The 26,238-nt window shown below is 43.7% G+C and overlaps 1 protein-coding gene and 1 gene segment (V, D, J or C); one reads left to right on the forward strand and one right to left on the reverse strand.

Moving 5' to 3' along the window:
* The first annotated feature begins 464 nt into the window (after positions 1 to 464).
* LOC135330648 (dolichyl-diphosphooligosaccharide--protein glycosyltransferase subunit DAD1-like) lies at positions 465 to 15,815 on the forward strand. Of its 2 annotated transcripts, none has more exons than XM_064524877.1 (3): positions 465 to 800; positions 2,131 to 2,281; positions 13,226 to 15,815. In XM_064524877.1, exons 1-2 carry the CDS (start codon positions 548 to 550, stop codon positions 2,259 to 2,261), a joined length of 384 nt encoding a protein of 127 aa, XP_064380947.1. In that variant the 5' UTR covers positions 465 to 547; the 3' UTR covers positions 2,262 to 2,281; positions 13,226 to 15,815. The 2 variants fall into 2 exon arrangements, with proteins under 2 accessions (XP_064380947.1, XP_064380946.1); XM_064524876.1 differs by lacking the exon at positions 13,226 to 15,815 and adding an exon at positions 2,816 to 3,016 and having other exon boundaries at positions 468 to 800.
* LOC112982938 (T cell receptor alpha chain MC.7.G5-like) lies at positions 7,383 to 25,020 on the reverse strand. The segment is given in 5 exon segments: positions 7,383 to 8,382; positions 8,880 to 8,985; positions 10,204 to 10,251; positions 10,708 to 10,971; positions 24,933 to 25,020. Coding segments are annotated over 5 exon segments (522 nt in total).
* Between the last annotated feature and the right edge of the window lie 1,218 nt (positions 25,021 to 26,238).

A 26,238-nucleotide genomic window follows, 5' to 3' on the forward strand; every position in this document is an offset into this window, starting at 1 on the left:
GCCTGCTGCTGGGAAGTCAGGCGTGCCTGCTGGTAGTCAGCACCTTCTCACAGGTGCAATTTAGGGGTGGGAGAGAATAGGCACACTTCGGTGAACGCATTACAGTCGTTCCGGTGCCTTTGTGTCGCGACACTGGTGTTCACACTATCGCAACACGCCTGTATTGCAGAACGCGCGCACCCGGAGAACCGAGAGTCTCTCTACTCATCCTAGCAACACCCGCCGCTTGGCTCTCATTGGCTCTTGGAAAGCGCAGGGGAGTGTGGTGCAATAAGGCTTCGGCGCATGCGCTTGCTGAGATGCCCCTTCAGTCTCTCCCTTCCAGCACGCACTCGCGCGCATGCGTATAATGGCAGGTCCCAGAGTTTCACCCTTTTCCTGGCATGGGACGTGCGCCTGCGCAATAGTAAAAGTAGACGCGCAGTTGCAGGTGCGCATGCGCAACAGCTCTTGTCCTCTCGTATGCATGCGCTGTGTAGCAGTGCCCCAGAAGTGCTGAAACGTCTTTTCCGGCCACCTCACCCGCTCTCACTGTCTTGGCGGAATCATGTCGGGCGTGGCGGGATCTGGCTCCGGTTCCGGCGCGGGAGCCGCGGGTTCGGTCGGCTCAGTGGTGCGGCGGTTCCTGGTGGAGTACGGTAGCGGCACGCCGAGTCGCCTCAAGGTGCTGGACGCCTACCTGCTGTATGTGCTGCTCACCGGGGCGCTCCAGTTCGGCTACTGCCTCGGTGTCGGTACCTTCCCCTTCAACTCCTTCCTCAGCGGCTTCATCTCTGCTGTCGGCAGCTTCATCCTCGGCGGTCAGTGCATCAGGCCAGTTGCCCTCTTGCCCCCGCCCCCCGCACGCCCTTCCTGCTAACCGCAGAATCTGTTTAGCAATTGCATACTCTGCTTAATGATGCCATAACCTTCTGTAGCCACCGTGGAATTACCACAGCGCCCATATATTTCCTGGTGATCAGAGTATTCCCCTAGAAATAACCCACATCTGCATGGCAACTAGGGACTACCCTGGGCAATGCCCAAACTTTCCCTGGCAACCATGGAATCCCCTCACTAACTGTGAAGTGCCGTTAGTGACCCCCAAACCTTACTTGGCAACCAGCATATGCTTTTAGCTACCTGAGAATAGCCTTAGCAGCCCTCAAGCCTCCTTTGGCAACCAGGAAATCTCTTTAGCAACTGTGTAAAATCTTTTTACCAACTTTCAGAACTTTTTCTGGCAAGCAGAGAGTCCTTTTAGTAACTATGGAATTCTACCAATCCCAAACCTTTCCTGACAATAAGGGAATTGCCGTAGCAGCCATGAAATCCCTTTAGCAAAGAGAAAACCAGCTCTAGATACCTCTAGAGCTCACAACTGTGTAGCGGCCTGGGATTCTCCTTGGTAACCTTAGAACATTGAGTTCTGCCAGCTGATCGCTGCATCCTAGGAACGTCAAAGGTTGTCCCGTAGCAACTGCTCAGTTTGGCAACTGCAGAACATACCCAAGCTGTGGTCCTGTAGCAAACATGAGGCATCGCCTAGCAGCTGTAGGACGTATCATAGAAGCCTCAGCATGTTCCTTAGCAGGATGTTCCACAGATGCTATGGACCTGCTGGGTGCTGCCCAAAACAAGTCACAAAACCTGCCCCCTTATCACATTCCAGTGTTTTCTTAGCAACCCCAGAGTGTCCCTGCTTCTCTCTGGCAGTCAAGGAATCCTCCCAGTTAGCATCTTGTGTTGGTGTCGTTCCTCACCAGCCATCCCATGGTGACCCTGACCCCTGGCAATAGCTGTTTCAGGATGCTGCTCTCTCATAATACATACAAAACTACCTTGTTGCTGCACTGCCCTACTTAACACACAGTTGTTTCCATGACAGTGCCATCTCATGGTAAGCCTGTTCCCATCAGGACCTACTTGTTCACCCCTTATACTGTAGTGGTCTGGGAGAATTGATCCTATATCAGCCCCATGCATATCTCATCCTGCTCATGCTGTAACAAAGGTAGAGTCATCTTTTTTTGTAGTACCCTGGTGGAACAGTGACCCAGGCTGTGGTGGATTGTGTCAGCAAGGTCTTGCTTCCTGCCATGGCTTTCTTTTCTAATCCCTAACATCTCATTCTCTCTCCCTGACATACAGTGTGCCTCAGGATCCAGATCAACCCCCAGAACAAAGGCGAGTTCCAGGGCATTTCACCGGAGCGGGCATTTGCTGATTTCCTCTTCGCCAGCACCATCCTGCATCTTGTCGTTATCAATTTTGTTGGCTGAGCTCTAGAAGATACTATCAGGTACTGACCCGTGGGGCCATGGAACAGGCAGCCTCAGCTCTCACAACTTTAATACTTTGGAGTAGAAAGACAGAGAATCCAGGAGTCCTAGCTCCCAGTTCCCTCTTGGCCAAATGCAGTTAAGTCATTGTCTTCAGGGTTGATTTAGGACTTAGACATAGGGCTTCTTCGTTTTGTATGTGTATTTTTCAGGTTTTATCATTTACAGGATAGTTTAACCTGAAAGAAATACACACATTTCTCTCTGAGAAATTTCCCTTTTTTCTTTGAAAGAGGAGCTTTGGGAGCTGGGACTTCAGGGTTCTGTCCATGAGGGTGGATCCTGTTTGGAGGCCATGGTGAGGCTGATGTCCAGACCTGAAATTTCTCAGTAGATGAGCGAAGGAAATTTGGGACAGGGAGAGTTTGAAGCTAGGGAGTGGAGATCATACTCTGTTGTTACTGCTGCAAAGGACCACAAGATCATTGGAGATTGTTGGGTATTTCCTCTCCCTATGCAGAAACTTTCTTCATGCTATCTTTCTCTCTTTCCAGGTCTTGAATTCCTCTAGTGCTCTGATGCCAAAACCTCACACTGGGAAGTGCTGTTCCTGCAGCAGACTCTTACCTACTTCCTTGGTGGGAGAAGGGGAAGCAGGAGTAAAGATTTTTCCCACAGACCGTCCTATGGAGGAGGGGTTTTCTGCCCCATTCCAGTTACTGTAATCCTTTCCTTCAATAAAGCCCTTCATAATACTGCTGTCTCTTCCCTGTTGATGATAGATACAGAAGTTCTCCTGACTCTCTAGGTCCCTTCAGTTATGACTCCCTACTTTTATGCCCACCTTCTCTGTCATTCTACCCAGCAGGCTTTTTTTTCAGTGTCCCAGTTTCAGGAGGAAGCAGGAAACAAGTTGCCATGGAAACTCAAATGTCAGCCACACTTTTCATCTTCATATTTCCTGCCCTTTTATCTCGTGGAAAACATCTTGCCAAAATGCCCACAGGTTTCAAAGCTGTGGAAGACTTGTTTTAGACTGTGGTTAGCTGTCATGAATGGAAAGGAGCCAAGGGGGGGTCCTCTAGCACATGCCCAGCATTTTCTGTCTTCAGCTCCCCCCGGGCTCTCCCACATCCCTCAAAGGCATATGCCCCATCTTGGTCTTACAGCCTCTCTATGACCTGGTAGTGATACGGACACCTTAACACAGTGATAGCTTTTCTGCAGCCTGAAGTGCTTATAAACCTAGGTGAGAAGAGCTGCCAAGCTCTGTCAGTGCCTTGGGCAGAGCTGCACTAGAGCTGTTCCAGCCCTGTGAAGAAGGCCACTCCTCAGACTAAACCTTCCTGAAAATCCTCCTTCTCTAAGGGATGATGAAATGCTTAAAACTCAGTGGCTCTGGCTCTTGGCCTTTGCCTTCTTGAGCCAAGCCTGACTTCTGCATTGAGGCCCATTGCATCTTTGTCCTGACAGGAAAATTAGAGCTCTGTAAGGATCAGATTATGGGCACAGGATGGGTATTATGTGCTGCCGGGGTAACTGCAGCTACAACCTCCCCAGCTTTGGCCACAGAGTTAGCCTGGGTTACTTTAAGGTATGAGGCTCAATTGTTGTGCTGATCATGGTTCACACTTGTCTAGTTTGTTCTATAGTTGAAATACTGGCGAGGTAAAATGTGTATTCAGGTTATGGTGTAAAGAAATCGTTATCTGCTGAGACCTGGAAAATAAAACATGGGATCCAATAGCTTCAGCTTTTCAGCACTAGATTATGGCTCTTGTTTACCACCTTTCTTCCTTTTAGCACTTCTGGGTGTGCTGCAGCCATAAAGTCCATAAAGGCTTGAAACCTGGAGCTTCTCAGTCCCTTGCCTGATATAGGCTCTGAAGAGTAAGGTTTGAGGGCACAGGGCTTTCCCTTTTCTTGAAAGATGCTGTCCCAGTCTGTGGCCAGAACAGAGAACTTGTGCCAGCTCATAGCTCCCTCAGGCCATTAAGCAGCAGTTGTTCATGAAAGTATGAACTCAGAACTGATTTCAGGGTGCTGGAGGGTAGCGGGGATGGGACTGAACAGCATGCAGGGACAGTAAATGAGCTACTGAACTTTTTTCCTAATAAGAAGAGCCCTCCATGAGCCAGGCTGGTGACAGAGCTAACGTGTTCACAGGAGGAGGGGGAACACATTCAGGGTCTCCCCTTTGCCATTCCTCCTGCTGCTGTTTATAAGCTGTGAGTGCCTCCGTGTGGGTTTGTCTAGCTCAGTCTACCTTGTCCTTTTGTTTTAGAGAGAACCTTAGAGGCTAGGCCTCCCTGTGGCCAGATATAAGAACTGCACAGAGGCATGTGAAAAAAGAATTGAGTATCTTCTGAATGTTTTTGGTTTTGTTTTTTTCTGATTTTTACTGACTTTCAGTGCCTCTGGTTGCCATAACCTCAGCCCAAGATTTCAGCCTTCTTAGAACTTCTTCCACACCTGAATGAGCTTCAACAAATCTATAGGGATCTTCAGACTCTGCTCCTTAGAGCAACCATGTTAGGGTCCCTGTTCATCATGTAGAAGAGGGCAAAGCGTTGTTTCTTGGACAAAGCCATGTTTAATAAGGGGTAACAGAGGCACGGCAGGGTGTTTTCTCCAACAGAGCTGCTACAAAAGATGCAATTTCATCTCCAACCCATAGTTAGGTATTAGGGGGCCGGAAGTGGCATAGGGGACAGGTGGACAGGATGGACCATGGCAATATTTTCCCTGCCAGTATGAGAGATGACTGTCTGGCATGCTGCTTTTTCTTCCTTTCTCTTTTGACTAGGGAGAAGTAGGAGGATTTTCCTGCATAGATTCACTGCCTATATAATGGGGTACAGAGACCTATCAGCAAATGCAGAAATCTTAAATGCCACTAAATTCTTCTTCCCTGCCACCCAATACTGTCTTCAATTTCTCTTCTACCCTCCTTTCCCCCCCCCACCTATGCTAAACATGGCTCTGTCTTTCCTGTTCTGCCCACAACAACTCCCTCCACCCAAGATTAGGCTGTGGTTGAGAGGGCAGGAAGGGAGGGTGTCTTAACCCTGTTCCACTTTGGCTTGTGGTCTAACGTCTACTCTCTTCTCCCACATGCTTTTCTGCCTCCCTGCCACGTGTCATACCAGCCCTCCTCCCTCTACCCCATATTTTTGTGCACCACTTTCCGGAGGAAGCGGTTTCTGCGATAAGGCTTAGGGTAACAAGATGACCCAGATCTCAGTTGTGTCGTCATGGAACTTGTTATGCATACTTTTCCCTTTACCGCCTGCGCCATGAGCCCCATTCTGCTTCCTGTCCTACTTTATTTTTTCCTGCCCTTATTTTCCACTGCAGTTTTTCTCTCTTTTGAAATAAACAAGAAAGCACAAAGGGGCAGTGGGGTCACAGATGAAGTTGATGAGAGATCGAAACCCCAATATCTGAAAGTATCTTCAAACTAGACCTACAAATTCTGTGTCTTGGAGATCACATGCTAACGTTCATTTCTATCAACACATTTAACTTCATGTATGTGCTCATCCCCTCACTCAGCTAATCTTATAGTTGGGGGCATTTACCCTGGAGGAAAAAAGATTGAGACATGTAAACAGAGGCAGGCAGCAAACAGTCCTCCTCGGCCCTGCAGCCAGGAGTGGGTTTGAAGTACAACACGAAAGATTTAGCATGGATAGTAATTAAAAAGATGTTGCAAAAGGTAAGGGAGTGTGGAAACTGCTCTTGCACATCCCTGAAGTTTTTAAAGCAAGGTTAATCAGTTGGGAATGTGTGAAAGTGGGACTGATATTGCCTTGTAACTCAGAAATGGTCTAGACAGCTGCATCGAGCTCTCTTTCTCTGTGATGCAGCAGCCCTAATAACAAAAAAGTTGAAGCTTCAAGAGCATCTGCTAACTTGAATCGAGGAGTTTAACTACCCATGGGCTTTCTACAGCTAGGGAAAAATGAGACTGGCTGTTCTGCCAAGGAAGGAGTAGGAGAATTAATCCCTCAGTATCTGTGCTAAACTAATCCAAGTAGTCTGTGCTAAGCTAATGAGAGCAATAGGCCTGGAAAATTTGAAGTTGTTCCTGGACAGAATGGGTCAGTAACTCTCCGTCACTCTGTGACAGACCACCTACTCAGTGGTCAGGTGGCAACAGCATGATACAAGATCAGGGAGATTTTGATGTTTTGCTCTTCAGCACTGTGGACTCATATCTTGTGACAGGGATCTTGGCATGCACTGTGCAATGGCTGTGCACAGAGAAAGCCTTCCACATGAAGCACCAGGGCTTTTGATTAAAAGCATTTGAAGCATGTGCCTTTCCAAAATCAGAGCCCCTTGCAATGGCTGTGAATCCAGTAGGGTGAGAAATAGCCTGTGAAAGAGAAACATCCCTATCAGTCTGGTGAGGTGTTCCCTGCCACTTAATTTGGGCACTGGCGTGAAGGTACAAGTGAGGTTTGAGTCTTGCTGAGAGAGTATGTTTCCCTCAGAACACCGTTCTCATCTCTCCCTCCAGGGAAATCTCTGATGTTTCAGAAGAAGATAGAAACAGTTATCGCAAAAGGAGAAAATACCTTTCTCATTTTCCCAATGACAGGCTGAAGCTTGAGACACAGGCCAGTCAATTTGATATTATTAATACAAACCAGGCACCTTGTACCCCAGTGAAGCTTGTGAGTAGGGGACAGTTAGAGGCAGGACACTACAGGCTACTACATCCCCTACAGCACTAGACATCTGCCTTTAAGAACCTGGATCTCTTCCTCTCAGTGTGATCAAGCCATGTCTCATCCTTTCTTTCACTTAGCACTGGTTCCACTCCTGGGGGAGACATGCTTTCCTCCGTTTTCCCTCCCTCCAAGCCAGCCAAGCTATCCTCCCTGCCACCGCGTCCAGTCAGAAAGCGTGTCTGACTTATTGAGAAAGAAAGTTTGTAGCCATTCCCCGACAGTGGAACAAGCCAGTCATCACAAACGATGCCCTGTGGACAAGTCAGACTGAAGAAAAACTTATATTCTGTCCCTCCTGATACCCCTTCCCTTCTTTATCCCAAAGGCCAAGATCACTTCTAAAGCTCATCTGAAGGGTAAAACAAGTTCCTTAAATGAAATATACAAAAGACAAGCAAGCTTATTAAAATTGATAAGAATTGTTTAACAGCTGCCAAAGGCTTGAAGAAATGTCAGTACATCAGAGTGATTGGCAGTACAATTCAAGACTTAGCAGCATGCAAACTTCACATGAATGCATTATTTCTGCAGAGCACACACACACACAAAGTTAAGTATTTCAGTATTGTTTTATATAATGGTTAAAAAAAAACTTACTAGGAAATCTAAGGTTATTAGACCTAAACAAGAATAAAAGTAGTCTGTATTTGTAGTAAACACAAAGCAAAAAATTAAGCTGGTGGAAATTCAGGAAATGTTAAGGAAGAACAGATTAAAAAAAATATTAAAGAGTGCTTTTTTTTTTCCATGATAGTGAAGTGAGAATTTCACTAAGTTCAGGACTTCTGGGAGATTAGCAGCATATCTCTTAGCAAAAAAAAGATACCCTGCTCTGATCTAGCAAAAGACAGCAAAGCACAATGCACAGCACGCTGAATGAAACTTCCTTTGTTTTTCAGTTTTTCAGTTGCAGCTGAGATGGGGGTGGCAGGACAGGGCAGGAAGTGTCCACCCTAAGGTATTCATACATGAAAGCTGTCAAAATATGAAATATTCACACTCAGGAAATATTTAGCTTGCAGCTTTCAACAACATTCCCCCAAGCAGAAATTGTATAATTAATATATAATTGTATAATAATTGTATAATGTATAATTGTATAATTAATAGCAATCTGTGCTTCATGACAAATTGCCATGCTAAATGATTCAGGTATGTGAGAGAGTAGAATTCTGAGAGTTTAAGCTTATTTTTGAGCAGCTTTGTAATAATACAAATAAAGCAACTTAGCATATAATGGCTGGCATGATATACAGAAACAGCAAGTGGTATCTGTTGCAACAGAAATTCATTTGTTCCTTCTTGCACATGATGCTCCTGCAAAGCTACCTCAGCAGACTTTTTTGGTATTTCAAGTCTGTGCTGTCTGGTTACTTTCATTCCTGAAACAAAAAATAACAGTTTATTAAACCATGGTCTGGGTTACAGTCATAGCTAAATAATCATAGACTGGATGTGTCTAGGCAATAGAAAGAGGAGAAAGGGACACTGGGCCATAACTAGCATATTAGGTGTGAGGTCTTAAAGCCAATAGGCATCGAACTTTTCTGGCTGGAGATTGATCGGGGAATGAATCTGATGGATGAGGGCAGACAAGGGAGGAAGTAGAAATAGGAGAGATATATACCTAGAAAGAAGAAAAAGTTAAATTTGCATGCAGATAAAGAGGGATAAATAGAAATACAGTTGGAGGTGGGGAAAAGAATTAAATAGCCAAGTAAAGATCTGCAAAGGAGTGGAGGGATTGAACTAATGGTAGATAAATGGTCCATGGACAGACTGCATAAACAGCTGTCACACAGAGGAGGATCACTCATAGCTAATGCATTGATCCAAACATTTTCTGTCAGAGGCTTCACTGTCCTCCATGAACACTCACTTTTTTTTCCACATGAGCATTGTCATCAGTACATTAAAAATTATTCCTTTCAGTAAAATTATTTTCAGGCCCAGTTGTGAGAATGACAGCAGGTTCAGCTTCTCATCTTTAAAAGAAATAGAGAATGAAAGTCATCAGAGAACTGAGACATTCCAACTTCCAGGCAGACTTAATAGTGCTTTTTAATGAAGCTGTTCCACTTTGTGTGATAGAATTAGCTATTAGAATAGCTAAAGAGACAGTGAGCAGGACTGTCTCAGTGGGACACTTTCGTTCCTTCCCGTTCATGTCTCAGTGGCCATGTTTTCATCCAATAATTATTTGAGTTTCCAATAGGAAAGTATGCCAATCATCTAGCTATTGCTAAAAGCGGTGTGCTGTGAAACCAGGTTGCTGGAACAGTCCCTCCTCCATTTCCCCATATATTTCTTTAAGAGGGGAGGGGGAAAGCAATGCAAATTTTATTCAAAAAACATAAAGTCTGTTTGGATGTATGTTTGTCTTCATTACAAAACCATTTTCACCCCAAAATATATTGATCTGTGTTTGGGAAGTGGAGAGTCGTTATCAAAAAAACCCCACTTTACATATAGCTTTAAAAATCTCCCTCTGAAATGATTGGTTGAGTCAATGAAGTTTAGTGATGAGTGTTTTTCTGAAGTGGTATTTTGGAAATATTTGGCTGTGCGGTTTCTTTTCAGCAAGGCCTCAGGTTTGCAAAAGTACAGCTAGTCTGCAAACAGGGCTAATACGCAAGCAGGCCCAGCTGCTTTGAACTAGCAGGAACAGCAATTGCTTGGGCTTCAGCACCTGCTAATATATGCCAACAGCCACAATAAGCTGAATTAGAGCTTGCTCAGATACACCTTGTCTTTATTGCAACATTGCTTCTGAGCACATGCAGTAGAAACCACCTGCTTATCTTTTGGTTCATTAGGTGTTTGTGCATCCGAAAATAAAAACAGCTCCTTTGAAGTCTGAAATACAGACATTCACTAAAGCTGCCTTAAATCTGTAGCTGAAATCATTTTACAGAAGCTTATAGGGTAGGGAATGGTTATTTGGTAAGACCTAGCTAGAATATGTGTCCATTGACTACAGTGGTCACATAAAATGGCCAGCTCAGATCTGGAAGTCCACATTAAACCAAATGACTTCCAGGCTTGATGTTTAAATCCTGTGTTACCCATTTGGAAATTCACAGTCTGTGCTTTTTGCTGCAACAGGAATTCTGCAAACAGGGAGGGCAAGAGAACATTAGCCAAAATAGGAAGGCTAAGGTCTAAGCAGGCCAAGCTTTACGCTTAAAATGCTTTGTTCATACCTGTCCTGAAGTGTTGAGACACTTCTGTTACACAGACAGTGCTGGCACCTGCAGATAGTAACAACAAAGTTAATTAGTAACGGACTTCGTCAGAAGTTCATAAAGATGTCTCTACTTAGACAGGTTGGGTTAGAGTGTCCGGTCATTACCGCTTCTCATAAACACTCATTTCTGCTATTTTCTGGGCAAGCCTATGATAATATCTAATCAAGCACTTGCGTTGCATCAAACAAAGCAAATTCAAGTTTTATGTCCTCCGCAGTGTGATTTTGAGATCTCTCTCCTGTGACTGCACCAGTCTACTGACCCTTAGTCTTGTTTCCACTGAGGAATAGGGTAAAAGAAAACCTTTTAGAAGCAACAGAACACCATTCCTCCTCCACGAGGGAACATAGTTCAGCATTGCCTGCAGAGTTTGTGGGACTTGCTCAGGTCTTGCTCATACTAATTGCACAGAGACCAGATCATCCCTAGCCCCATGCACACATATCACAATGACATTACCACTTTCAGGTTCCTGGCCTTCCAGCTCTCCAAACCCTTCGTGCTTTGTGCTGCACTGCATTTCATTTTTCTTGGCCCAGTAGGTTGACAAGTAGCTTGCTTCCTGTTTGTTCTCAGATGTTACCACCTCCACAATAGCATCTGTCTTCCCTGCATTCATGTTAGGTGCAAGCTTTTCAGGGGAGTAATCTGTGATAAGGCACATTTCCAAACTTTCGTCATCTTTAGAGGTCAGCCTGTAGACTGAAGGAGATGGAGTAACATCTGGAAGGGGAAAAGAGAAGAGAGAGATGACAGTTCACAGTCGTAGTTCCTTCAATCTTAATTTGCAGACACTCGAAGTATGGAGGTTACTCCATGAGCTCAGTGGGAAGTTGCCTGATCATAGGCATGTTGTGCTAAGACACTTTCAGAGAACAAAGGCTTTCACAGTGGATCAGCAAAGATTTGAGCCACAGATGATGGTGAGGCAGAATCCCTAGAGCATCTCAAATGACACTTAGCTGAGCATCCAAATACTAGATGCCCATGTGTGACTTATTAATTCCTCTCTGTAACAGCTCATTCACCTCTACCATGCAACCTGGGATTCTTATTGGATCTTGACCTGAAAGAATTTAGAGTCCTAGATGACACAGGCAGAGAGAGCGCTCTTGCTTCACTGACTTGAGAAATCATGTATCTAGAAAGGACTGACCAGCGTGTGGCTACTGAAGAACATTGACATCACTCTTGCCTTCCTCTGTTCCACAAATGTGTTGTTAAATCCGTCACTGACATTCAAATTCCCACTTCCCCCAATATTGAAGGACACTAGATTGACTAAGGAGTCTTAAAGATGTCCACATTTACTACCAGTCTAGCTAACTGTGTTCTTATAGGAAAAAGCAAGGAAAGCCATTACAAAGTAGCAACACATGCTTCCTTTTAGAGAAAGAACGATTAAACAAATAAAGCTTTCACTATATTCTGACACCTTAGAGTGTAGTATGTGTGACAGGGCTGGGGAGGGGGAAGGGAGACTGCTAAATTTTGCCCTGCAAAAGAGGGGTTTTGTTACTAAAGGCTGCAAATCCAACACACCTGGTTTTGATTTCTGTTTTCTGGGTTCAAATTCTACTTGCAAATCAGTTAGACTAGGATTTTCCACACATATCAAAACACTACCTGTGGTTAAACTTTTCTGCACATTCAATTTGGTAAACATGTACCCCACACATGCATTTCTTCTTGTCCAACTCTCAAAATCTTCTGATTCTTCAAGAAGGTGTTTTCTCAAAGTTTTGTTCATGCACAATGATAAAATGTTATCTGTATTGCAATACTCTAATGGTAAATAGATAAAATATGATTAAAGACATAGTGCAGCCAACATGTATGTTTGAGGCTCTGAGCAACCCCTGGCTGCATTTTTCAGTTGCACTTCTCAATCACAGGTTTGAACCTGAGCTTTGGTTCACATCTATAAGCTTACAAAGGATTATTGTGTAGGTTTCAGAGCTTAGATTAATGTTTTCTTAGGCCCTGCTCACACACAAAGCTGATAAGTATTATTATAGAAACAGCAAAGGTGGTTCAGCTCCCAGACTAAGATGTTTTCAGTTCTTCTCACTGGGAAAGTTTGTATAAAAATCTTGGCTTTTAGAAACTGTCAAAATCTTCTTGAAGCATAGGTCCCTAGTTCCATCACTGAGGGAAATGTTTCTTGTCTATTCAATTACCAACTGTCAACACCTTACAGAAATATCCATAATTTACTGGTGTCAATTCAAAATGACATTATCTGCAAAGCCAAGTGATCCTTTTTCTGGCCTTCCTCCTGAATTACAGTTCTTCTATCCCAGCTTTGCCCTGGCTTTGAAAAACCTAATGAGGCTGTCACTTTCCTGACTATGCAGAATTTGGTCTAATGTTGTATACTCTGACTTCCTCCCACTCCACTCCACCCCCACTCCAGTTATTGTTTTGGAATTCTGTGGTAATTTGTTAGGAAGAGGAAGATGAGAACAGATAAAAAGCTGGATAGTGGATCCCTGTATAAAATACAGATGAACCAGAAGATGTCATTGTTAGTTAATTATGGGTACTAAAGAGAAGAGGATGAATTGATAGAGCTACTTTACTTCCCTCTTACAGTGAAAGCTCAGCTACATGTCCACCTTTCTCCAAATTAAGGTGTTTTGTTCCCTTTCAAACTGTTCAATGCTTTTATCTTGAGCAGATACAAATTAAGGCCTGTTTTTGCAGGCAGCTTCAGCAGCAGCTGCTTTTCAACATACTCATTTCTCATTCTTGCTCAGGGTGACTGCTGGCTTTGTTTCAACACCAAAGGCTGTTTTCTGATAAGCTCCTTTGCAGATTTTCACATTTCTGTGAAAATTTGCAGAGCACAGTCTTAATAAATATCAACTGTTACAACAACAGTGCTGTGACCCATGTTTCCTGTTAGTCTGTCTTAATGAATTGGCGGGCGTGTTGGAGATGCTGCATTGATATCTGTGATCTTCTTAATTTACAGGAAAGTTTGAGGAGTAGACACTCAGTGATGCTCTGAACCATCCACCTGCCTAATTTCATCCTTACTGAAGGATATCTTCCAGGTAGAAGAGGAGATATTTGAATGCTATTCCTGACTAGTCTACAGAAAAAGCCAACTTCAGAGAGTGATTTCAGGGAGAGAGCAACAGAAGCCTGTTTCAACATCAGATCAAGACCTGGACTTTTTTTTTTTTTTTTTTTTCTCCAAACCAGGTGCAGTAGAAATCTTAAACTGGCTTAACACACAACTTGGACTATGTATTGATCCATCTCAGTCTCCATTGCCTCCAAAGCAAAATTTCTCAATCTCTGGTCAACCTGGAATCAAGGGGATATAGCTTTATCCTCTATACCTCTCTTCAGCCAAAGCCATCTGATATTCCACAAGCTATAGTCCACCTGGAGTTACCCCCAGCTCAGAGAAAAGATGTGCCCCAACACACACTTATAGGTTAGTCTTGACCCTGAAGGAGTAATTCCAATGACTGAACATTCACATCTAATGATGTTTACTGGCTGACTTGCAATGGAGGTTCCAAAAAGTCCCCTGCAGGTCCTGTGTAATATCTGTCAGCCCTGCATGGAGGCTTAGATGTCTACAGCAGCACTAGAAGTCCATATTTAGGTACTTTATTCCCACCTTAGACTCCCAATGCACCAGATCTGGAGACATTCAGATAAAAGATGCTATGTCCTAGTCCAGCCCCAGCAAAGTCATCCAAAGAATAAAGTTTCTGGGACAAGATTCAGTACTTGCACAAGCAAATATGTGGCTTAACTTGCTGGGTTCAGTCATAATTCTGGTCTTCCTCCCCAAAATGAGTTTGCCCTTGCCTCTGAAATTACACTCAGGGATGTCACATTACCAAAACCATTAAAGATGTTACTCACAAACCTTTGAAAGGGAAGATTTCTCCCAAAGCAAAACCTAAGTTGGGTTAATAGAGGAAGATACCCATCATCCTAAGAGAAATCAAGTGTTCAATGGACTAAATTGTTCTCGAACACCAAGGAGTATGAATCTTGGCCTTACACATGACTTCCCACTAAGAAAAAGTTGGGATGAAGTTTCCCAAATTTCTTAGTGGGAAGCAATGTCCTATTGTGTTCATGTGTAGATTTATGCATGCATTATCTAAACTGTGAGAGAGATTCATCTCCTGTACTGCTCCTTTTGAAGATGCCAAGGGAAGTTTTTGGGGGATCAGAAGGAGCAATTCTACTTATCTAATCCAGTCTTTAAAGCTCACATGTGAATGGGATGAAATTCTATGGCTTATCCCAATTGCCTTTGGAAACAACAACAACAACAACAAAACTTGGAGTGGCTTCTCATTACCTTTCTCTGCTAACCTCTATCATTTTCACAAAATATTTTTGTATGCCTTTTTTTTCTTTTTTTTTTCTTTTTTCCAAGACCAGAGTGGGCTTCAGTTGCCAGAACCAGTTTTCAATTTTATATGACAGAGATTTACTTTCCAGGAAAAAAAAAAAAAAAAACAGATAATTTCAATTCAGAAAAAAAAGAAACTTTCTGAATTAAAGATTAATTATTCATTAAGTATCAGCAAAGAAGTTCTCATTTTTTTAATGAGAAAGAACAAAAAGCACCCAAAAGAATCAGTCCAAAATAACTGTCTAAAAGCAGGTGATAAAAGATCATTCTTATGTTATATAGAAGAACTTCCAATCTTCCATTTGTAGAATTGGCTCAGATGTAGATGCCTGTTTTGCACCAAAATCATATCCTTTCCTGTTCTGAGTCTACTTAACGGTTACTTTTAATTCAACAACTTACTTGGGATTACAGGTAGCCTTGTGCCATTTCCAAAAATTAGTCTTCTAGTTGTAGTATCCCACACACCCCAGTTTAAATAATTGAAAATACCATCGTCTAAGTCATATGGGAAATTTCTTCTTGATGTAGTATGAAACTATGACTTCAACATGAACCCCGAGGTGCCTCCAAAACTTATCCCCTCAGCCTAAGGCAAAATTGCAGACACTGGTGTCTGTGTAATGAAGTTAGTTCTGCCGAGGCTAATATTTTGCTTTTCATATCTATTGCACACACATTTTTACTGTCTGACAAGCCTCAACAATGGCTAACATCAATGATATGCCATGGTCATTAACCTATGAAATTGTTGATGTTGTCTCATTTCCTAGTATCCCCAGGATTCCTGCTTCATCCTCACTAGAATCCTGTAGAGAAATAATCCTGAGTTCATTTTCTTTCAGCCTCCTTTTCTCCCTCCTCATCCAGAGTTTATGTTCATTCTTCATGAAGATAGACCTATTTGGAAACACAGTCAGAGGACACTGCTCCTCTCTTCACAGCCTGCCCTCCAGATCTTACTCACCTAGGTTGACTTTAAATCTAGTCTGTCTTCCAAACAGGAGTTTATTGTACTTTCCAATTTCTCGCCTCAGAAGGCCTTTGCAATAACTTCCTACCTACCCATATTGCATATGCCTATGCATTGTTGTATATTCCAGTAGCTCCTCATTCCAAGTATGTTGGAAAGCTGTCTACCAAAGGATAAAATACAAAGTTATTTGAAAATTCATTTCCTCTTTTCAGTTTCTGATCCTTGCTGAAGTAGGTTTAATGCTACTCGTTTTCAAAAAAAGACAATGTTCTACTAGTTTCCTTCTAGGGTCACATTTTCCTTTTATTTTCAATCGAAAAGCAAAGCTTGGAGAGGCCTTTCTGCTTCCTTTCAACGAGAAATTAACTTTAGACCAGTATTGAGATTCTTCCCAGAAAGGTTTCTAAAGTGTTTCAAAATACAACCGAGGGAAGGAAAGAGACTTACCAGGGATCACTAGAAGTTTGAATCCCCTTCCAAATTCAGCTTTTCTAGTCCCTGACTGTTCACACTGTAATATCAAGTGACACAAATATGGAAGGGGACTTCACCTTTGGATTTTAAAACCAAAAAAAACCCCATATTTTCTCTTAGGCTGAGAGATGGAAAATCCATTCTTTGAACCACTAGCCAAAATAACCCACAGACATTTCATAATTATCATTTAAAGATGCAAACGTGAAGTCTGGAAACTTTAATGGCCCAAAGCTCTATAAAAGTCTTAAATTTGTTTTGTAGCATTCAGCAATGTGTGAAATGCTTGTAGCATGCTATACATGACTGCAACATGTTGCGACTATTAAACTTATGTAAACTCTTTATCAAGAGAAACCCGTCAGAAACCTGACCATCTTGTCTAGCTGTCTTTTCTGCTGTGGATCACTGTCACACCATATCCAAGCAGTCCTTGTATGCTAAGACTATTACGAATGATTTTTGTGAAGAAAAGCCGAAAAGAAGCTGGGAATCTGCTTCCATGAAAGTCTTTAGTCCACCCACTCAGCGTTCAAATGATTGCCGATTCTGGTGTTGATATAGTACAGAAAGATCAAACTCACTTGGGGTAACAATAAACTGGGTCCCAGCTCCAAGTGTGAGTTACACAAACCCGTGGCAGCACACTGATGTCAATCTCAAAAAAAAATGTCATCCTGACAATCAGATCGACAGGTGTTCCAGAAAGGAACATTGAGGAAACACCCTGACTTAAGTGACTCTCAAAGTACTAAAGAAATATACCAGAAAATAAGCAGGATCAGGAATAGGGAGTTCAAATGGAGTAATGTTCATTGACTGGTTACAATTGCATATTGCACCTTTTGGGGCACCACTAGAGAAATCTTTGCAGTTTTTCCTCTGTAACATCACCTAAAATTCCTATTAAATGCACTATTAGGATCACTGCCCTCCAGTCTGTGTTTTCCCTTAAACATTTCCTCATTTATTACCCACCTAGCTTGACCACCAGGAAATTTTATTTTCCTAACGTGAGCTTGTATTCTCCAACCCCATAATTCACACAACCTAGGAAAACTTTACAAGAACCCCTTTGACTTGGTTACAGTTATGCTCTTCAAGGCTTCCATTGCACAATGCAACCTTACCTAGCTCTCAGAGCTTTGTGGGTAATTATGGAGGCATTTGAGCCTTCAAACATCTGGTTGTGTAGCTGTGGCAGCATGGCAAATCAGGATTCAAGTCCTAGTCATGTACAGAACCCACTTGCAGCATTTGTGCATAATATAGCATGTATAGATCAGACTACCCTTGCTAAAAAGCATGTCAATTCCTATTCTAACACTAATATTAGGAAAAGTCGTGGGTAGACTCTTCCTTTGTGGGATTCTGCTGCAAGTAAAGACTAGATAAAGTGGCGATAGTCACCATAAATAGATGTTTTCTAAACATTACAGCCATTCTTGTACTTCAATGCATCTTCAGCTGACTTATATCATCCGTGACTTTGCCTGAGGTCAAGGGTATTAACATGTATTTACCCTTAGAATAGAACAAATACACATGACTTGAGAGAGAAGCAAGAGTGGGTTTTGTCTTAGCTTATTACAGGAATACAACTGACTGAAGAACCTCAAAAGCAAAAGTCTACTTTCACTTGCCTCAAGGAACACTGCTTGGACAGCTGCCTTGAAATTAATTCCCCTGGTTAGAACAAAACCACATTCTACTAAAATTTTGATAGCTGCAGATCTTAGTGTGTGTTTACAACAAACTTGCAAATTAGGCAAAATTCAGGAAAAAGCTACCTGGTGAAACCACAAGTCTTGTCCCAGATCCAAATGTGAGTTTGTAACTACTTCCATAGTCACACTATGGTACAGGCCTCTACAATATTCAGAGGTCTTTGGATGAGGCTTTCAACTATGACATATTCAATGAAAGGTAATTCTGTTTAGATCCATAATTAGATAGATCTGTCTATCTAGGGCTTTTCTTCAATCTAACTTTTTTTTTTTTTTACACATTCCTTTTATCAAACAGTACGCTGTATTATGTCTTTTAAACATTCCATTTATCATCAACTCTCACACAGCTCTTCCTTAATATTTCCCTCCATCAAAACACAACTGGACATGGTTCTGGGCAACCTGCTCTAGCTGACCCTGCTTGAGCAGAGGATTTGGATCAGATGATCTCCAGAGGTCCCTTCTGTGATATTTATCTCATTGCTTCCAGAAAGTCACCTGCATAATAAATTCTGTTCTTCACCATCATTCCTCACTTACTTGGTCTTACTGTTAGCCAAATTCCCCTCCCCAAAATTAGTTTATCTGCTGTTACTTCATAGCTCACCTCGTGGTGAGTGGTTTAGTACAAACTCCGTTATTCTATTCACTTGAATCTGCCAGCTGAATTAGTCAAGGGTGACCCCAGAGCAAGTCTGCCATTTAGCCTTTAAGTAGAAAGCACACTTTTTGGTATGCATTTCTCTGTATTGTTGTCTCAGGATCTAACTTTCTTTCCTTTCCCAAAGGGTTTCACACAAAAGAAGAGTTCTTATTTTTTTCAGATATTTCCAAAAACAGTGGAAAGGGGGTGAGGAGAGAGGGGGATGGAGGGATGAAAGAAACATACATCGTATGTTTGAGAAATTAAAGTTACTCACAGGAACCAAGAGCTTGGTCCCTCATCCAAACGCAATTTTATCCTAAGCAGTATTACACAGTATGCAGCCCTCAAAATATGGTGCATAGTTTGAAGACACTATTTAAGGTACACAAAAATATCTGATTAACAAAGCTGGGAGAGAAAGTTGTTGGAAGCCTAGTTTTCTTGGACTACTGGATTTGCTTATCCATTTTTCCAACTGCAGGAGTTGTCCATCATTTTTTTTTCTGCTATGAATTATGCAGTTTGATGTGCAGGTACCTCCAAGCTGGGAGGAGACACCTGGCAACTAGGGAAGCATTACCCAATCTTGTTACAAGTTATTTGAGAAAGAATATAAGAAACAGGTCACACATGGGAGAGCAGGCTCTGCTGTTCCCTACAGTCTCTCTCAATGGGTGGTTTGTAGATTTTGAGCTGAAGGGTTTCATGAACCATGAACCTATCCTTCATGAGTTTATTGCACACATTTGTTTAAACTGATTGTGTGACCACCTTCTGGCAGCAACACCCACAGCATTATTTTTTCAATCTTTTTTGTCTAGGCAAAATTATTTTTGGTCAGGATCAGCTCTCCATCTTTTCACAAAAGCCATTCAAAAATTAACCTGATGTTTTTCCTCTCTGCCTGAGCATCTGTTCCATCCCTAGCTTTTCAAACTTGTCACACTGCTCTCCAACGGTTTCAGTCTTCCCTTCTAATGTGCTCCAAACTTCATGTGAGTGTTGAAGACCCAGATAATTCTCCAGTACTGAGCACTTACTGGCTATGATTACAAGCTTGGTGTCATTCCGAAAGATGAACTTGTATCCTGAGCTTCCAGTATGCTTCCCAATATGACAGAAACTCGTCTCCCATTTATAACAATCTACACAAGATCTCCAAAGCAAGCCAAATATGTATTCATAATTTACATCAACACAGAATGAGGAGTCTCATTATCTTAAATTGAGCCTCATTATCTTAAGGTATTAACAGCCACATGCTAGGAAAGGCCCTGTAAGTCCAACCTTATGAGGCAGTTCTCATCACTGTGCATTTTGCTGGCCCATATTGGTTTTCAACATTTCCCTTTGCCTCTTCTCCAAAGATTTTTGCTAGTCTAGGAAGGATTTAGAAGCCCACCTGCTGTTGACTTTCCAAGAAAATTCTTGCATATGCAAAACTTCTGCTTTGACCAGTTCATCAGCAGGAGTAAGGAAGGGAAAAATATATATATGCAGTCATGGAAGTCACTTGCTCTTACACCAGGTGAAAATTTATAAACCTGTTCTTAATATATTGTGGAGAGATTAGACAGGCAAAACACCTTGTAAATCAACAAAAATACTTTCAAGGAGAGCCACCTCTGAGAATTCAGACGTACCTGGAGAAACCATAAGTTTGGTTCCAGCTCCAAATGCAAGTTTGCCATAATTCCCAGTATTACACTGTGACACACTGCTTTGCAAAAAGGTATGCACATAGCAGTCTATGCTGAATTAAGATTTATAAACGTGGCAATGCAAGATGCTTATTGGAATAATCTAACCAAGGCAAGTTTTTGGACACCTCCTCACTATATATAGTGAAATAAACACTCCCTTCAACCACATTCAGCCTGCTTAGTCATTCCTGACACTCACTAATGTAGCTATTGTCTACCACCTAATTAGTCATGTTTATTCTTTCATCTGTCTCCACACCCTAGCAGCACCTGCTTGTCAATCTGTGCATGCATATACAGCTTCCCAGATAGCATCTAGAAGCCTTCCAGCTGTTGACATTGAGTCTAACCAGTCTGTGTTATCTTTTTGTTCCACTTTCCTTGTTTAATAAAATGCCCACTCTCTTTTGTGGGCCTCCTTTAAAAACTGCCTCCTTTATTTTTTGATTAGTTTTAGCATTATTTTATTTTATATCCCCAAATCTCAGCAGCTACCAGGAAATCTCTACTTGATTACAGTTAGGGAACAAATTTCTTACACATAATTTTATTCGGAATGAAAGGGAGAAACAGACTAAAGTGTTTTTAGTGAGTATTTTTCAAAGCCTATATTTTCCTAACTTGGAAAGTTCACATATCTGGATAAAGAAAAGCTTGGCTCCCACTCCAAATGAGAGTTTACTAAGATTTCCATAAGAAACACCATGAAACAAAGCTTACTTCAAAATGTTGCAAGTGTGAAACTATTCACAGAGGGAAAATAAGTTGCATGTATCTATAACAGCTGCCAGATTTAAGTTTTCTCTCATAGGAAAGCTCCACAGTTTATGAAATTTAAATAATTGCACTGAAGACCATCTTCTACGATATCCATCAGAGAGATACTATAGTAACAAAGAGATTACTTTCAGGCAGTAACCTATATCTGAACTACATTTTGCTATTATCTTAGCAAATATTTACTTTATTATGATTTTAAGTGGATTGGATTTTTCCACTGTGTAAGTCAAAGCCCCAAATCTCAGAAACCTTACTCACTTTTTTCACAAGCCAGGTTCTATGGACAAAGGTAATCTGGTAAGTCTTCATAGACATGCTGTGTTGTTTGCCATAACAAAAGACTTCCTAACATTCGCGCTGTCACATTACTGTTATGGATACTTTTGCATTGCCCTACGAGGGTAAAAAATGGCTTTTACAGTACTCACAAGGGTTTACTGTCAGCTTTGTTCCAGCTCCAAAGGTGTACCTGTAGCCGCTGCTACTCACAGCAACAAAAGCCATTACACAAAGTGTCTCATCCCGCTGTAACAAGGAAGCCTTCTAGTGCAGCTGACAGAGGAGCTTCCCAACAAGGCAGAGGCAGAGGGGCCCATTTCAAACAAACAAACTGACCTCAGAGGTTTAGGTTTGCTCTCTAAAATCTAAACATCATTAAATACAACACCAAGGGTGTTTTAGGGACCTGGAACATGTGAGAAGAGCTTTCCAGTCTCTAAAGGACGGTTGACTAGTTTGCAGGACTGGCAAAAGAGACGCCCACCGCAAGAATTCCTGGCAGAGTTCTAAATAGTCTCAGCAAGTGGCTGCATTCAAAGGCATGCTTGGACACAGCGTACACAGTCTTCCACCACTCTTCAGCGAAACTCAGCAGAATACCTGATGCCATAATGAGGAGGGCAGCAGAATCTCAGCCTTGCCTTTGTCATGGGAAATGCATACTTGTGTTAAGAGGTCCCTGGCTTTGGAAAGAATTGGGTTTGGGACTCCCAACCTTTTGAAATCACCATTTGCATCTCTAAGCACCATTGGCGGTGCCTTGGAAGATCTCCTCTAGACTTACAGCCTTTAGAGTAAGAGTAAGCGGCGACACACCTGAATCTCCCCCCCTCCCCTCACCCCAGAAGCCTCTTTCGGAGGGGGAGAGAAAACAACTTGCTGTGCATGGCATGGTATATAAAACTGCCTGCAGCCCTACCTTTGAATTCAGCAGTGCATTCTGTCCTTCAGGCTCCTTTAAGTCCCTTTTCCCCAGCAGAACGAAGCAGGGGTTGCCCTGAGAATCTTGTTCCAGTCCCAAAGACAACCTTTCTGCCTGCGTCCTGCACACGGTGCAACACTCCCTGTCAAAACCTCACTCAGCACAGATGCAGCTGTCCTCTGGGCTGCTACTGGGATGCACCCAGAGACTGGGAGGAACAGTGCCCAACTGTCCCAGGTCAGCTGGGCCCCAGTAAAATTGTTTCACCCCTGAGGAGCTCCCGCTTGCCCCTTCACGTCTAAGCACGCTGCGTCATCTGCCTTCAGCTCTTTCCTACCCCAGTGCCAAGGCTGTTGCTCGGAAAAAGCATCTTGGAGAAAGCTCTTTACCAGCTGAATCATCGGAGACTGAGGATGCCTACCAACCAAAGGACTTGGTGCCTGCTCCACAGCGGGTGCTTTATATCTTTGGCTGATGACCAGTCACACTTTTTCCCAGCTGGGCCACACTACTCACCCGGTCTCACAGTTAAAACAGTCCCCCGGCCAAACGTTAGCTTGCCCATACCAACATTCACACAGTGATCTAGGAGCTAGCAAAAACTAGCAGCACTTCCCCCCAGTTCCAGTGACTTGCTGGGCTCTTGCAAAGGGGCCAGTGTGCTGGCCCTCCCTGGAACACAAAGGGTCAGCACTTCTCACATATTTATCTGGAGGGAAGGACAGAACCAGTGCCTGTAGCAAGCCCTGCCGGAGTAGCACCAAGAATACCCAGGGGAACTACACTGTTTCCAGAGAACCCAAGTGCTTTTGGACCTTTGCAAAACGAGGTTTCAAACAATAAAAAACATCAGCGGTGTTTGGAGAGGGGGGGAAAAAAAAAACCTAGCGGATGCACAGCTGTTTCATCTAAATGCAGGGAACTTATAAGGTGCTTTACAGAAAATAGATATTGAAGCATCTCTTTGAAACTTTAGAGCTATAGGCACCTAACTCTCACAGGCACGCTTTGAGACTGCTGTTCCACAGCGTCGCTGCAGCCTCCTGAGCAGCTCTGGCTAGGACTGAACCAGGCTTCCAAAGGTATCTGAAGTGTCCTCATCTACAACACACGTGCCCATCTAGAGCAAAGGGAGTGAGAATGGTGTGAAGTGAGTGAAGGCAGTGAGTGATGGGGGAGAGAACTGGTCATTTCAAGTAGCTTAGGTGCTGTACCATACCTCACAGGGAGGGCAAGGCAGTGGGGCATGCTGCTAAATCAAGTCCCAGGGGCCTCTGGAGAACTTCGCAGTTCAGTTCCCAAGCTTCTTCCCCACAAGGCAATAAGGAAGAAGAGAAAAAGGAAGCAATTCCACTTTCCGGGGCAGTCGCTCACTTACTGGCTCTGACTGAAAGCACGGTGCCCTTTCCAAAAGTCACTCTGTCTGCACCATACGCACTCTGACACGTCTCATTACAAAAATGCCTCTGTCCGCCCTGCGCATGATCTCGCAGAAGACGTGCCTGGATTCAAGGCACTGCACAGCTGTCTGACAGCAGGCTCAAATACAGTGCTGCCACTGGGAACAAAGGAAAATCTCTTCCCCAGTTCACCTGCAATTTCCGGAGGAGCTTTCCCCTTTGCCCTTCATAATTTTCAAGGCAAGTGAGGAACAAGTCTCACCCGTGGTAACAGTGGCACGGAACTGAGGAGCCCGTGCGAGTGAAAGGCCTGCTTGAGTGCACCAGGTCCACGGGAAATGTAACAAGTTTGGGTGTCTAAGGGGTTCAGAAGCCGCTTTCCAATGACCCGTCCCTAGCAGATGCAGGCATGTCCGGATGGTAGCTTTTAACCTGGTCGGTAAAAGCTGTGAAAAAGGCATTTGGTCATAAAACATGCAAGGTTTTAAAAGGCGGGGGAGGGAGGGGCGAACCCCCAAGGTAAAGCAGACTCCTGGTAAGCTCTTTTGCTTTGAAATACTAGTGGTGGCTTAATGCTAGTACCCACTGGGTTTTACAGTTAATGATGTTCCTTCCCCGACTGTCATCTTCCCACCTGCCGCATTGGACCTGCAGTGTTTTATCCTCCCTCAAAAACCCCGGACTCAGTTCAGGCCTTCCACTCATCTAAAGCTGTCCACATCCACCAAAGTGTCCACTGCAACATTTTTACGGCCAAAGCTCCTAAGGAAGCCAGTAAAACGGGGACAGGTGCACGCAGACGGCACATAGGAATCAACTTTGCTGCAACCGGGGCAAAAGGGAAAGTTCTGCAACATACCCTGCAGAACTGACAGCTTTGTCGCCATCCCAAAGTGCAGTTTTCGGGCAGTACCACTCTTGGCACTGTGCTGCGGAGCTCAACAGTAAACTGCTGCTTCTGCTGCCCAGAATGACCCTTGAAATTCTCTGAGGCCTGGAAGACTGAGCCACGGATGGCAAGGTCTCCCCTCCCTCACCTGCTACAGCCTGCAGCACAGTCCGAGCTGGCCATGGGATTTAGCCCGGGGCTAAAGCATGCATGTTTAGCGAGGAAGCAAATGGCAGGAGTCAGACACTGAAAAGGCTGCCACAGGGACGGAAGAGACACTGCCCCCATACTCACTGGGTCTGATAATGAGCACAGTTCCTCTCCCAAAGGTGAGCTGTCTGTTGCCATACACACAGTGTTTCAAACAGTGTCAGAAACCTCCCATCCTCCCAGCCGCTCCTCAGCTTTCTCTGTTTGGTCTTAAACTGGCTAAAGTGGAAAGACAGCAGAAGGATTGAGGCTAAGATGGAGAAGCAGGAGAGGCAAACATACTTGGATGAACGCGTAACTGCGTCCCTGGCCCAAACTGGAGTTTTGCCGCGTTGCTGTTCACACAGTGGTACATGCCCTAACAAGAAACCACCCAGGATCAGCCTGCTCTTGAATCCCCTCCTTACTCATTTTGCAAGGAGCGAGATGCACTCCTCAGGTAGGAGATGGGAATTGCATCAGAGACTACTACCCAGAGAGGACGCAAGGTAAAAATCAGAGCTGAACTTCTCAAGCGCCTTTGAGAAAACCCATTGCTCACTGGCACAGGGATTTTTCAGACACGCTGGCAGAACGGCTGGGTCTTGTGTTGCTCCGAGAAACCCAAAAGAGCTTTCTTGCTGTCACTTTCCTAGCTTCACAGCAAAACAAGGCTTTCACTGAGAGCACCAGAGCACCAGGGTTTGGTTTGTTTTCCTTTCCTTTCTTGTGCTTGTCTCCTTTCCTGCTCCTGCAGCGCAGGTGTTGGGAAGCAATACTCAGATGATATTGCAGCATGCAAACATTGACCCGCTTACGTGGCAAGACGGTCACTTTAGTCCCTGAGCCAAGGATGAATCTGCGGATGTTCTCACAACAGCAGGGCACCTTACAGAAAGCTAGGTCCCAGCCGGCGACACTGTCACTGGTCTGGCTTTACTGGACGTCTCCTCATTTACACCCTGGGCAGGTGGGGTCCACAGGTTCAAAGGGAAACCTGCTGCCTTTCTGCCAATTGCATTTGCGGTGGGTAACTTCACTTGCTTGGCTTTATGGAGAGGCCTTCCACTTCTGACTATCGGTTCACCCACAATTCCATCCTCCATACGCACAACCAGGCCTAAGACTTCCTCCTACTCCTTTCAACGTCCACCCCTTATCCAGGCTGGAAACAATTAGCATTATGTCCCTCAGTTTTTCTGTCCCTGGTTTTATTCAGGGGGAAAAACAATCATCATCACAGTAATGTGTTCAACTGTTGAGCTAGCCCTTCAAGAAACATTTAAGGCAAAGCATACTCTGAGCCTTGCCCAAACTGCACAAAAGTCACAGCGTAAGAACCAGAACAGAACCCAGGTTGCGAATCGCCCCCCGCCCTTTCACAGCCCCACTCAGGCATCGGACAGTTGGCGATCGATCTGTCCGTGCACCCTAAACCACAGCTCTATTACTGCTGACGACTAATCTGTCCGCCTGTCTTAAAGCACCTCTGCGTGGTGTTCTTAGCACCTTTCTCTGACAGGAAAAGTGCTGCACCTGGCCACGTTTCTACCCACGCCAGCGTGTTTCAGCTCCGATCGCTCATTTATGGGGGGGTTTGGGCACACGT

The sequence above is a fragment of the Dromaius novaehollandiae genome, chromosome 22 (genome assembly GCF_036370855.1).
Source record: "Dromaius novaehollandiae isolate bDroNov1 chromosome 22, bDroNov1.hap1, whole genome shotgun sequence".
Lineage (NCBI taxonomy): Eukaryota > Metazoa > Chordata > Aves > Casuariiformes > Dromaiidae > Dromaius > Dromaius novaehollandiae.